General features: G+C 53.2%; 4 protein-coding genes across 4 annotated transcripts; 2 read left to right on the plus strand and 2 right to left on the minus strand.

Annotated features, from left to right (window-relative positions):
* Positions 1 to 27: 27 nt before the first annotated feature.
* Positions 28 to 3,582, plus strand: PG994_012767 (uncharacterized protein; the record flags this gene model as incomplete). The annotated part of the gene is made up of 8 exons (XM_066864176.1): positions 28 to 496; positions 560 to 644; positions 698 to 849; positions 947 to 1,177; positions 1,233 to 1,399; positions 1,494 to 1,556; positions 1,629 to 1,816; positions 2,691 to 3,582. 8 exons carry the CDS (start codon positions 28 to 30, stop codon positions 3,580 to 3,582), a joined length of 2,247 nt encoding a protein of 748 aa, XP_066710324.1.
* Positions 3,583 to 4,916: 1,334 nt separating this feature from the next.
* On the plus strand, positions 4,917 to 6,367 carry PG994_012768 (uncharacterized protein; the record flags this gene model as incomplete). The annotated part of the gene is made up of 3 exons (XM_066864177.1): positions 4,917 to 4,938; positions 5,009 to 5,539; positions 5,586 to 6,367. 3 exons carry the CDS (start codon positions 4,917 to 4,919, stop codon positions 6,365 to 6,367), a joined length of 1,335 nt encoding a protein of 444 aa, XP_066710325.1.
* Positions 6,368 to 8,108: 1,741 nt separating this feature from the next.
* PG994_012769 (glycoside hydrolase family 47 protein) lies at positions 8,109 to 9,785 on the minus strand (the record flags this gene model as incomplete). Its single annotated transcript, XM_066864178.1, has 3 exons — positions 8,109 to 8,955; positions 9,044 to 9,615; positions 9,735 to 9,785. The coding sequence occupies 3 exons, from the start codon at positions 9,783 to 9,785 to the stop codon at positions 8,109 to 8,111; spliced, it is 1,470 nt and encodes a 489-aa protein (XP_066710326.1).
* Positions 9,786 to 10,772: 987 nt separating this feature from the next.
* Positions 10,773 to 12,020, minus strand: PG994_012770 (uncharacterized protein; the record flags this gene model as incomplete). Its single annotated transcript, XM_066864179.1, has 3 exons — positions 10,773 to 11,065; positions 11,116 to 11,255; positions 11,323 to 12,020. 3 exons carry the CDS (start codon positions 12,018 to 12,020, stop codon positions 10,773 to 10,775), a joined length of 1,131 nt encoding a protein of 376 aa, XP_066710327.1.
* Positions 12,021 to 12,185: the final 165 nt, after the last annotated feature.

Genomic DNA, 12,185 nt, shown 5'->3' on the forward strand with positions numbered 1-12,185 from the left:
CGAATTCCACCCTTAATCTTCTGTTCAATGGACAGCCTTTGTAAAACGTCAGAGGGGATGGACGCTCCTTCGTTGGCTGTGCTAGGAGCGAAGCAGGATGCGGAGAAGGGCCCCCAAAGTCTGGAAGACTCGACAACCAGGCCTGAACCGCCGTACTCCATCTTCACCCACGGCGAGAAAGTCTGGATCAGCTCCCTGGCTTCGTTCGGTGCCATGTTCTCCACGCTAAGTAGCTACATCTATTTCCCCGCCCTAGTGCCCATGGCGACCGATTTCGGCGTCTCCCTCACGCTGATCAACCTCACCGTGACTTCGTACCTGGTGGTGGCTGGCATCGCGCCGGCGTTCATGGGCGACCTCGCTGACCAAGGCGGTCGCCGACTGGCCTATATCGTCATGTTCGTTCTGTTCTTCGCATCCAATATCGGAATTGCGCTGCAAAGTTCCTATGCTGGCCTCCTTGTCCTGCGCATGCTGCAAAGCGCTGGCTCTTCTGGTAAAATTACTCCCTTCCAGTCTACTAATTACTTAGTATTCTCCCCTCGCTGACTGGCAGTAGGTACATACGGCGCCTCCTATGGGGTCTTGGCCGACATCACCACGGTCGACGAGCGTGGGTCCTATGTGGGATCGTTACTGATATTGTGCGTACTCACGATATCACGCCAAGAAAGATGGGCTTGCTGATGATATCCAGCACCAATGCAGCACCGAGCTTCGGGCCAGTCGTGGCAGGCGTGCTGACCCAGAAGCCGGGCTGGAGATGGATCTTCTGGTTCCTAGCCATACTCACCGGGGGTATACCTCCTAGCTGTCTTGTTCCTTCTCCCAGAAACGCAGCGGAAGATGGTGGGCAACGGTAGCGTCAGGACATCGGGCATCAGCAGCAGTCTCTTCGGGTTGGTCGTGAGAGACCGAACTCGGGAACCAGAACAGATACCCTTAGCCCGCAAGCGACACTACCGTATACCGAACCCCTTTGCATGCATCAGGCTACTGTGCGACAAGGCGAACTTCTCGGTCATCTGCATCGGATCGATCACCTACGCCGTCAAAATGGCCCTCCAGACCTCTTTGGCAGCCCAGTGCGTCGAGATTTACCAACTAGACTACCTGCAAGCCGGACTCGTCTACATCCCGTCAGGGGTTGGGGGCGCCATGGGCTCCTATGCTACTGGTAGGGCTCGTACATGGCTGGTTCTGCTGAATAAGCAGATGCTGACTTCTAGCAGGGAAGGTCTTGAACATGAACATTCGGAGGTTCGCGTTGAAACACGGATTGGAAGATGGCCGTTACCAGAAGGGAAATGACATCTCAGGATTTCCCATTGGGGAAGCCCACTTTCAGGGGTTTCATGCCTTAGTGGTCACCAGTGCTTTAGGTACAATGGCCTATGGAGTAAGCCTGATGGAAATGACTGTAAGTACATAGTTTGTATCCCTTCTGAAAAGCCTAGGAAAAACACTTGGTTTGACTAACAATCTCCTATTAGCATATCTCAGTCTCCCCCGATTATGCAATCTTGACGGGCGCTACAACTTCGTGTATCTTCACGGTAAGGCCTCCGCCATTTTGTGGTTCCCACGTCTCCACTGGGCCAGTACTGATACTACCGTTGCCATCCTAGATGTGCGGCACACTACTGACCGATTTGAACCCAACGGTATCGGCTACTGTTCAGGCATCGTACAACCTGGTCAGGTGTCTGGGTGCCGGTGTGGGCATTGCCATCCAACAACCGCTCGAAGACGCAGTGGGCCCTGGGTGGTGTTTCGGCATCTACGCCGTCATCTTGCTTCTCGAAATTCTTGTTGGGTATGTGCTCTTGAAACATGGTCAGAGTTGGAGGCAACCAAAGTCATAGAGATGTTCATCCTTAACTAAAACCACACTGAAGACGGGGAGATATCACGACTGCAGGTTATTAACGTAAAATTCATCTAAGTAACCCAAATGCATAGTAATTACACCGGCTTCCCCGTAAACACCACTGTACTGAGATGGTATACAAGATTGTGTGTCAGTTCGCTTAACACATCACTATAAAAAGGGGCTCGGGCCCTGTTCTTGCTAAAGATTTCAATCGACTGCAGGACGTGATTGGGAGCATCCTAGTAAACGTTTGATGTAAGGGGTGTTCTTCCGGAGGTAGGTTGATGCAACTCTGGGCGGTACGTACCAGAGGTGTTGGTTGTGGCAGTCGCATCCCGGACACAACTTGACATCTGTCACCATTTGTTGTTCAGATTTCTTCTCCGTCTCTTTTCATCTTACTCTCTCGGCGTAACTTCACGTCGAGGAAAGGCTATGCAAAAAATAAGTAATGCCACTTGCATCAATCCTTCGCTCGTTTGACCTGATCTGATAAGTCTGCTTCTGTGTCTTCTTTTCACTGTTTATCAGACCCTGGTTTCAATCCGTTCGATAGTCAACTGTTATATCCAAACACTGCAAACCGCTCAGTTGAGCCTATAATCAAGTCACAGCTAGATCCGATCTGAGCATCTTCTCGTCATGAAGTTCATCCTGGTCCCTTCCATTTCCGTAAGGTTCATGGAGCCAGCGCAATTAGCCCCCAGTCACCCTGGTGTCATTATCAAGAAGGTCACATTAACAATATTCCTGGTTCTCTCGATGTAGATCTTGTGAATTTGAAACACTGCAAAGGAGTATGCTTACAACAGCTTAGCTTTGAACACAGTGTGCTATCGGGGGAATACGCAACCTACACAACTACTTGGTATCGCCATTTTCCCGTGCCGAATGGCCCAGGCATTATTTGGAGCCTCCTGGACTTCTTGGACATCGATATTTATGGGACAAGACATCATATTAAAACCGATGCCCCGACGAGTTATGAGAAGGCAGTGCCGTCTTTTCTCAACACAAGCTCTGCAGATGCCCCAAGACTTGCCTTCACTGCTCTACATACTCATGTGTTCTGCTATCCCAAGCAAGGATCCAGGGAGATACTTGCACTGGAGGATGCCACACTCGTTGATTTCGACTACCTTGGCATCGATCGCTTCGAGTATGAGTACCATCGCTTGGCCGACCAGAACGCCGAGGATCGCTTCTGCAGCCGCCTGCGTCGTCTTGGAGCCAAGCGTTGGACGAGCATGGAGAGGTTCAAGGCCGTCACTGCGGCCAACGAGGGTTATGTGGATTTTGAAACGGCCATCACCGTGCCCGAAGCGGCGGGCAGAATCCCGCCGTCTCGATTTGAGCGGAACTGGTATACCTTCTGTATCCAAGACAAGAGCAACGATGTCCTGTTGATGGAGATGCCAAGACGCATTCCGCGCCTGGAGCTTCTGCCGGAGTGGCAGACCAGTATGGAGCACGTGGAAGGGCACTACGAATGGGAGCAAGCCGAGAACTTCCCCGAGAACAGGAGGTTGGCCTTGGCGCGCAACATGAAGGAAAAGTGCCAGCTGATGGCCCACATCGGTGCAAAGCCTCTCAGCCTCCATGAAGCTATGGAGATGGTATCGGGGGAGGATGTAGTCAAGACCGCCGAGGAGAAATGCGGCCGCAACTCTAACTCCCCGTCGGATGAAACCAAAGCTTCAGAACTTTGAAGTTGGAAATAGCATAGCTAGATTTTGTCCAATGCCAGTACGATTCACCAAGAATACGGTTCCGGATGTCATTGGGAGGATTAGGGCCAGAGCACCATTTAAGATATCCAGGTCAAGCTGCTCAGGACAGATGCAGTCAAGGTCGTGGGCAGAAACCCGGCAAAAAAAGAACAAAACATACAACACCAAGGATTCCCAGGTCGTCACCGACCCTAGTACTAATTTGGCTCTCTAAGCTCTTACCTGGGGGAGAGCGGATGCCGACCTTACACAATAAAGTGTTCCAAAAAGGGAAGACGCCGCACCGCCGCACGAGCCATGCCAAAAAGGCCTAGATTGAAGCAAAACGGATTAAAACGGTAGTTAGTACCGTATACTATCCTTTACGATTTACAGATTCTCCTACCGTTCTCCTTGTACCTTCGCTTCGCAGGTATTGAGTGGCCCAATCACGCTCAACCTTGAACCAGCCGCCCTGATAAATATACGCCCAGTCTTTTCATAGCCCGCACTCATAACTTGACACTCGATTCGGTGGCAGGGCTATGCGAGGATCAGTTAGAGACTATGAACCCGGCCTTCTCTACCTTCTTCTGTGTTTTTCCATTTCGCTCCCAACCAATAGCCTGTTTTGCATCACACCCAACATCCAGGATTCGGCATACAGCCTGCAGCCATGGCATTTCTTACTCGTCCGTATTGGACATATGGTAGTTGCCCGCCGGCTGGTGGTGAGTCATGACTGCCTTTCTGGCTGAAATAAGTCCATTGGGGCCAACGTCTACATGCGGCCCGGGCCTCCGGTCGGACAACAAATTGACATTCATCATCATCATCATCAATTATAAAACACCAGATTGTCCTCGCATCAAGGCATCCAGTGAATACGTGTGGTATTTACCAATTTCCATCTAAATCACATTTTCCGACTGTCCCCAATACACATCAACGAACAAGCAGTGGAGATGTGCGAGGCTTGCCATCATTTGTGCAACTGTACTGAACAAGCAGCGGAGTTGTGCGAGGCTTGCCATCATTTATGGATCTCTACTGTTGAACAAGCGCGTGATTATGCAAATAACGACGACAAATATAGCGAAATACGTCTCCGAGCGGAACTGAATCTTTTACAAAACCACAGCACATGCCGATTATGTAACTATTGGTATAATGAATTACTGGGCAGTATCAATCATGAGCCACGGGAGATTGCTGACGGGACTGTTATTGTCGAATTTTGGATTCCATCATTTGGTCTAGACAACGATCTTGGTCGTGTTCATGTGACATTGACCCTTGAGAAAGGCATGATGCAATCAAAACACGGGTTCGAGATGCGAGTCTGGGCTGATGAAAGTACCTCTCCCTAATCTATGAATACTTCTCTGCTTTGGTATATGTTGTCCCGAGACTGATCAACTTAAAGGAACCTGGGCTGCTGCCTTTGTCAGCCTCAACTCACCACTGTCTACAGATGACAGCCTGGAGGCAGTGTCTCTATACAAGACTTGGTATAACGATTGTCTAACGTTAGACAAAGATTGTAAACTTACCGTATCCGGACACGAGGTCGATGAGATGACGGGACCAGAATTGCCTACTCGCGTTCTGGATCTTGGCAAGACAACAGCCAAGGATCTCATTCTTCTGGAAAGCAAGGGGTTACGTGGACAGTACTGCGCGCTTAGCTATTGCTGGGGACCCCCAAACACGCAGACCTTTCTCACTACCAAGGGGAGCCTTCAAGACCGTCTTGATGGGATCGACTTTGAACATCTACCGAAAACCTTCCAAGACGCGGTCCAGATAACTCGCGCGCTTGGAATTAGGTACCTCTGGGTTGACGGACTCTGCATTATCCAAGGAGATGAACAAGACTGGCAGTCAGAAGCTGGGAAAATGGGAACTGTATACGAAAACGCTTCCTTAGTGATCGCCGCATCGGCGTCGACAAAACGTACACCAAGGTTGCTTTGCGAAAAGCAGACCCTGGAATCAAACAGTTTTGGACCTCCCATACTATTCAGCAACTGGCGATAGGAGAGGCTTGATCCACGCATCTATACTTCGTACGACCGAAGTTTCTCTAAGTGATTGCCCCCTCCGAAAGCGAGGTTGGACTTTACAGGAAGCCCATTTCGCAAGGAGGACCATCAACTTCACGTCAGTAGGCCCAGTGTGGTGTTGCAAAGAGGACCAATACGACGAAGCCAACCATGAAGTAGAACTCGAGCTCTATAAGGAATGGGACCATATACTCCAGGAGTATTCTCGAAGGCAACATACGCACAAGTCGGACCGTCTCATTGCTCTACGAGGATACGCCATGGAACTACAAAAGAAAACTGGGGATCTATATAAATGGGGATATTTCCAGTCTGAGCTTCCCGGTCAGCTTCTCTGGTCGATTGATGAACGTGCACCCAACTCTGAAGATATCGTGAAAATACCCTCTTGGACATGGGCATCAAAAGGTGGTGAGAAGGTTTTCTGGACCACGCAGAGCATGGAGTTGCAAACTGTTATTGACCACAGGAGCATTCACATAACGGAGTCCGGTGTATTGTCGCTCAAAAGCAAAACAATAACCTGCTATTCCGCCGACACCAACTTTGAGCACGGTTTTAAGCCAAATGCAATATTTCCGGCCTTCAGAATATATCTGGGATCCTTTCGGGGTTCAATGGCCGGTGTCAGCCGCTACTTCACTTTGCCGAGTCTCTTCATTGTAGCAATCAACGAATGCAAGCTGTGGCTATCTTTGATGGAGGGCATTGCGGTATAATGCAGTTCCTTCCCCTAATGACTACCACTGCTGCGGACTGCCGAAAGTATGGACTCTAACAGCTTCGATCGCGCGGCCAATACATAACGCTGATTTGATCGACAGTCAAATCAACCTGTTTCAACTCAACGTCGAAGATTTACCTTATGATGAGACGCTATATGTAGGTGCTGATCCCAGCGACTAGTGCATGCAGTACACTGGCTAACCTGTCCTACAATACGTTTAAGGACGTTTTTCTCGGTCTCCTCTTGGTCAAACAGCCCCTTACAGACGTTACTTACCGGCGCGTGGGGTTAGGGCTCTCTATGGTATTAGCAGGCGCTCTTCAGGAATGCCGAAGCGAGGAAATTCTTATTGTTTAATGGTTCAGGAGTGTTAAGACCTAGCCTAATTATGCGGCTCAGACCCACTACGGAACGGAGCTACAATGGCCTGGCCAGGCCACGACAGACGCTACGAAGGCCTGCACCGAGAAGTGAGGGGAAGGACCTCAGAATATTTGACCCTGCTGCCTGCACGAACACGACCTTAGATAGGAAGGCTGCACTCACTGCTTATTGGATGGTTTGCGAATTGGCACGTAATAAGTCCACGGTTGGGTAAAACATAGCCGGACTACTTGGGTACGGCGGTGCGTTAGACAGTATACTTGGACTTGCTTTTGCAAATAACAAGCCTGGTTTATGTCTTCGTTAATACTGAAATATACGCCCGGCCTACGGTAATGCTGTGACCACCAATCTTCAGATACCATAAATGCCGTTCTACACTGCGGGCAATCCCGGCGCTGTGGCTAATGAAAAACAAACGGCGGGGTGCGGAGCCTAGTGCTGTATTATTTTATCATCTGCAGTCTGCCTTCTAGAACGCCTGGCTGCGGGCCGCACCGTTGACTTGCTCTTCAGTAAGTCACGGTTTAAGAGACTGGACTGCTCAAATAACCCAGCACCAATCCTGCCAACACAGTCGGCGCCAACTGGGTCAATTGATCGTCATTGCGGCCTGACTAGTTACACCTAATCCGATTAGTCGCATCATTTTCGACGCTCTTACAGGCAATCTATACAGTCCCCTTTACATGGATAGCTTTTTAGTAATTGGCCGTTGGCCGATGCATAAACGCAGAATCGCTACATGCACGCCCAGCTAGGCTGAATGTTGGTGGGGCCATGAGAGGATGAGGGGAAGATAGTGGGCAGAAGGTACAAAACAATGACCGTCTCAGAAGGCCGGATAGGGAAAACGGTCAAGCTCCGTCTCCTGTCAGTAATACACCTCTCTGCTGCTTATATATGGGAGAGCGGACGGGATCCTGAGTATTCAGCAGGATATGGTCGTATGTGAGAATTTAATCGTTTTTGACGGTTTATATTCGTTATTGCTCCGCGATAGCATATCGCTTGATTCGGTGAAATGTTTACCGCCCACTTGAAAGATGTGCCACAAAAGTAGCAGTCTACTAATCTTTATGCCAAGTCAGGTACTTTTCCGGGAGGGGGCATCTGTATCAGCGGCTCAAAGGTTGATTCCGATATCACGAGCGGGATTTAGCGGTCAACCCTTGGCCATCAGGCATTACTATTTTCACGAGCTACGTATGTTCTAGCCGAGACGGAATTGGGTTCATCTCATGTTGTTCTTATTAATTATTTAGGCTTAATTCGGCCTAACTTCCACTCGTTTCCACAACATATGAGACTGTTATTCGTGGACGCCCGGCAGTCTACGAGAGCCTACCCTACACAGGTGTCTTGGCCATAACCTTGAAGGGGTGCGCCTCGGTATTGTACACAAAGTAGTTCTTGTGTTCGCCGCTCCCGGGCGCTTTTTCGAATCCGACGTCCCACTCGCCCTTGTTCTCGGCCTGGATGAGGTACTGGTACTTGAGCGTCTCGGCCAGCATGAAGCTCTGCATGATGCCGCCGCGGATGCCGCCGCCGTCCACCTTGAGCACGTTGCTGATGGAGCCGAAGCCGCCCGGCACGCGCATCGTGCGGTTCTGCGCCAGCGTGTAGGCCCAGGCCACGTCGCGCCAGTACGCGTCGCCCGTCCACTGGTGCGCATAGTACCAGCTCTCGACGGCCTCGGGCGCCTGGCCGGCGGCCGTGTAGTAGTCCTGCAGGTAGTAGCCCGCGCGCTCGTAGTAGTCGGTCTGGTTCGCGAGGGCCGGGTCGGTCCGGAGGGCCTCGATGTCCCAGCTGTACAGCGCAGGGCCGATGCCGGCCGCCGTCTGCCGGTACCCGTTGGCGCACCACTCGCTGAAGTTCAGGCCGTACGGCAGCCAGTCCGGGCGGTCGAGCGCCGTGCTGCCGAGGATGAAGGCGCTGCCGATGAAGCAAGCGAGCGACTCGCTGTAGTTGACCTGCTGCGTGCCGGTGAAGGCGGCCGCCATGGTCAGGTCCGGCCGCGACGACGGGTGCGACAGGAGGTGCGCGATGGTCGAGTCGGCGGCCTTGGTGAACCGCTCGCCGTACTGGGCGTATTTCTCCGGGTCGTAGACGTACATCTTGACCAGGTACTCGTAGGCCGAGTCGTTGCCCGAGACCCAGCCGCCGTACTGGTCCAGGATCTCGCCCGTCTCGACGCTGAAGTTGCCGCCCGTGAGGCCGGGCCAGACCTCAGACGAGGGCGCTCAGCCAGTAGCTCTCGGTCTTCTGGGCCAGCGCGCCGTACTGGGGGTCGCCGGTGAGGTCCGAGAGGTGCTGCCATTCGAGCACGAGCGTGCCCATCTCGGCCAGGCCGGCCGTCTGGGTGCCGTCCGCCATCTTGGCGGCATCGGAAGAGGTCCGGTTCTCGATGAAGAGGGAGCCCACGGGGATGCCCGAGGTCGTGTTGAAGGCAAACTTCAAGGTGTCGGCCAGGGTCTTAGCCTGGCTCAGGAGCGTCTCGGCGCGGGTAGCGTTGACCTTCAGGTGGCTAAAGGGCCCCTTGAGCAGATCGTACGAAGACAGCAGTCCGCCGAGGTAGCGAATGTTGGTCTCGAACAGGCTGACGACGCTGGGCTCCGGGGTGTTGGTCTTGGTGAAGTCGATGGTGGGGATGTACTCCAGGATGGTGTTCACGATGTCCGTCTGCTCCATGATGATGGCCGTGTCCAGCCCGTCCACGGCCGTCGCGCCCCAGCCGTTGCGGTCGTCCGAGTAGTTGCCGTACAGCGGCCGCAGCGAGTCGTGCGGGAAGGCCTGGGTGTAGTACGCGCCCCAGGCAAACCGGAACATCTCGACCACGGCGTCGGCGCGGACGGTCTGGTTGGACTCGAACGCGGAGTAGTCATAGTTGGATCCGCGCTGCTTGGGTATGCCAGTGCTGCGGCGGCGGAGGGCTCATCTGCAGGAGCAGAAATTGCGCTTGGGACGAGATATACAAGCACAGCGGCGTAGGACGCCAGCCGGAGTGTCGCTTTAACCCCAATCATGGCGATCGGTTGACTTGAAGAACTGGGTAAATGGCAGACTTTTTGACCAGACCCAGCAGAGAGGATGCGTGGGGGCTTCCAATCCCAGGGACAATGGGGTGCAGTGCTGGTTTATATCCGTGTGAGATAGGAGAAGCAGCCCGCGACCAGCCACCCAGTTGCATTAATTACTACCTAGATAAACTTTACCGGGGTCAGGCAGGGCAGGGGGCCGCAAGATTACAGGATGCTACACACTATGCACGTTCCCGGGATCCCCCGCACCAGGCCACCCGACGGCTCACCCCGCCATCCCCGCCCATTCTTTGATAGGCTTAGCAGATCATCATGATACTCAGGGGAAAGTAAGCAAGTATACGTATGTGAATAGTGCTAGTGGGCAGGCGAAAAAGTGACGTTTCCTGTTACTTATTTCGGTGTCGGGACAGGCGGGATAATGATGACCGGCGCAGCCGAAAGTTGATGGGATAGTAGTCGGTTATTTAAATTGAGTTCCGTATCTGCAAGCATGAAAGTATGTCAGGCTTGGCAGGTCTCCATGCGACGCACTTAGTTCGGATGAGCTCTGGTCCTATACCCAAGGCATACCCCTTAGCTCGCAAAACCAGTCCACACGTGAGTACAATGATTCTGTCAATTAACTCTTTGGCTAATGCTGGGAGGAACTGAGGACCAGTTTTGAACTCTCTTCATCCGAATATATCGTGGAAGCGAACATCTCTCCACAATACGGACTGCATGTGTGCCAGCCACAGAGGTAAGCAACGGTAAGAGATGAGTATCGGAGATTCGTAGGAGAATAAAAGTCTTTCTCGGATGGAAGGAGGTTGGGCCAAGTGTCAGCTAGTAATTGGCAGAAGCATAACCATATCAGCTCTTCACGTCCGTTGTCGAGAGAAGGCACAGCCATTGTTGGTAGTCGAGGAAGTTTGGATCAATAAATTTGTCTATGATAGTAGTCAGGCCGTAGCCCCTGAAAGGAGAATATTACATCAGACGAGCTGTCAAGGCAGCGATAGTAACAGCATTTGCCGCCGCCAATAGGCCGGGGTCTAGATAGCGAGCTCTATTACAAGACGACGATCTGGCGACGGGAGGTGACGTGGGTTTTCCTTTCGTGCCAGAAACCGCCGGCCTCGTAAAGTTGCGGAAGAAGTCCTGCATGATCTCACTTGCTTGGATGTGCGTGAGGACGTCGCCCGCGGCCAGCTGCGAGAAGTTGGGTTCGGTAGACGGCCAGGCATGTTCTGCCGTAGGGCACACGAACTTGTCAGTATTTACTTTACTGATGGTTTCAGCCATCTGTTGAGGAGAATTCGGGCTGGCATACTCATCGTGTCGATCTTGTAGTGTTGTAGCACGCCCTGGGCGCCCCGGCATGTCCACGTCAGGTGGTGCACCGTGTCGTTGAAGCTGTCTTGCTGATCCGGTGGCGTTTGGCAGCCGTTGCGCTCCGCCCACCACGAGAGCCTCAAGATCCGTCAGCTAGGAACAAGCACAATGCAAAAGGCCGGCCATTAGGGGGAAGTATTCTTACCAGTCAGCAATCGGGGGCTCATATCCCCCCTCGCCCTGCCCCCCGTCGTAGAACACGCTTTCATCAGCGCCACCGTGAAACTCGAGGATCGGTGTCAGGTCACGCGCGGGCTTGCACCCGTCGTCGGGGCCATGCGCATCAGTGTAGTAGGCCCCCGCGACGGGCGCGAAGGCGGCGAACTCGCCGCCGACCGTGTCGTTACAGGCGAGGGCCCCCAGGAAACCGGCGCCGTTGGACATGCCGGTGGCGTAGACGCGGGCGCTGTCAACGCAGTAGCGCGCGCGCAGGTCGGCCAGCAGGTCGGCTGTGAACTGCAGGTCCTCGGGGGCCGTGGCGCGCGAGTAGTTGGCGCCGGCCCAGGCCTGGTCGACGCCGTTGGGGTAGACGACGATCTTGTCGGGCGCGGACTCGTCGAGGCGGCTGTCTACCTCCAGGAACAGGCCGATGCCCGGGGTGGCCGTGGTAGCCGACCAGGACAGGTACTGCTGCGTGGGCGAGTAGTTGGGCGGCAGGTGCACCGTGTAGGTCCGCACCATGCCACTGCTCGTTACGAGGTGCGGCAGCGCCGAGGAGAGGTTCGCGGGCCGCCCGCACCCGGACAGGTCTCCGCCCGTGTATATGCCGCTGTCCCGCGTTGCCAGGGCCGAGACGACCCGGGTGGCAAGGACGGACGATAGCAAGATGTATTTCCTCATCATCTTTCTGTTAGTTCTCGTCTTGCATATTTTAAGAGGCAAACATCATCACTTGGGAGCAAGTAGGAAAAAGTCCCCGTCTCGTAAAAGTTGTCGTGGCGCTGACCAGGGAATTCTAATATATGATGCACACCAATAATATGACGTCCCCGGCGGTTCCGCTGGTCG

Source organism: Apiospora phragmitis (genome assembly GCF_038363925.1).
Source record: "Apiospora phragmitis strain CBS 135458 chromosome Unknown utg000010l:1.0-9815664.0:9184709.0-9829525.0, whole genome shotgun sequence".
Classification (NCBI taxonomy): Eukaryota; Fungi; Ascomycota; class Sordariomycetes; order Amphisphaeriales; family Apiosporaceae; genus Apiospora; species Apiospora phragmitis.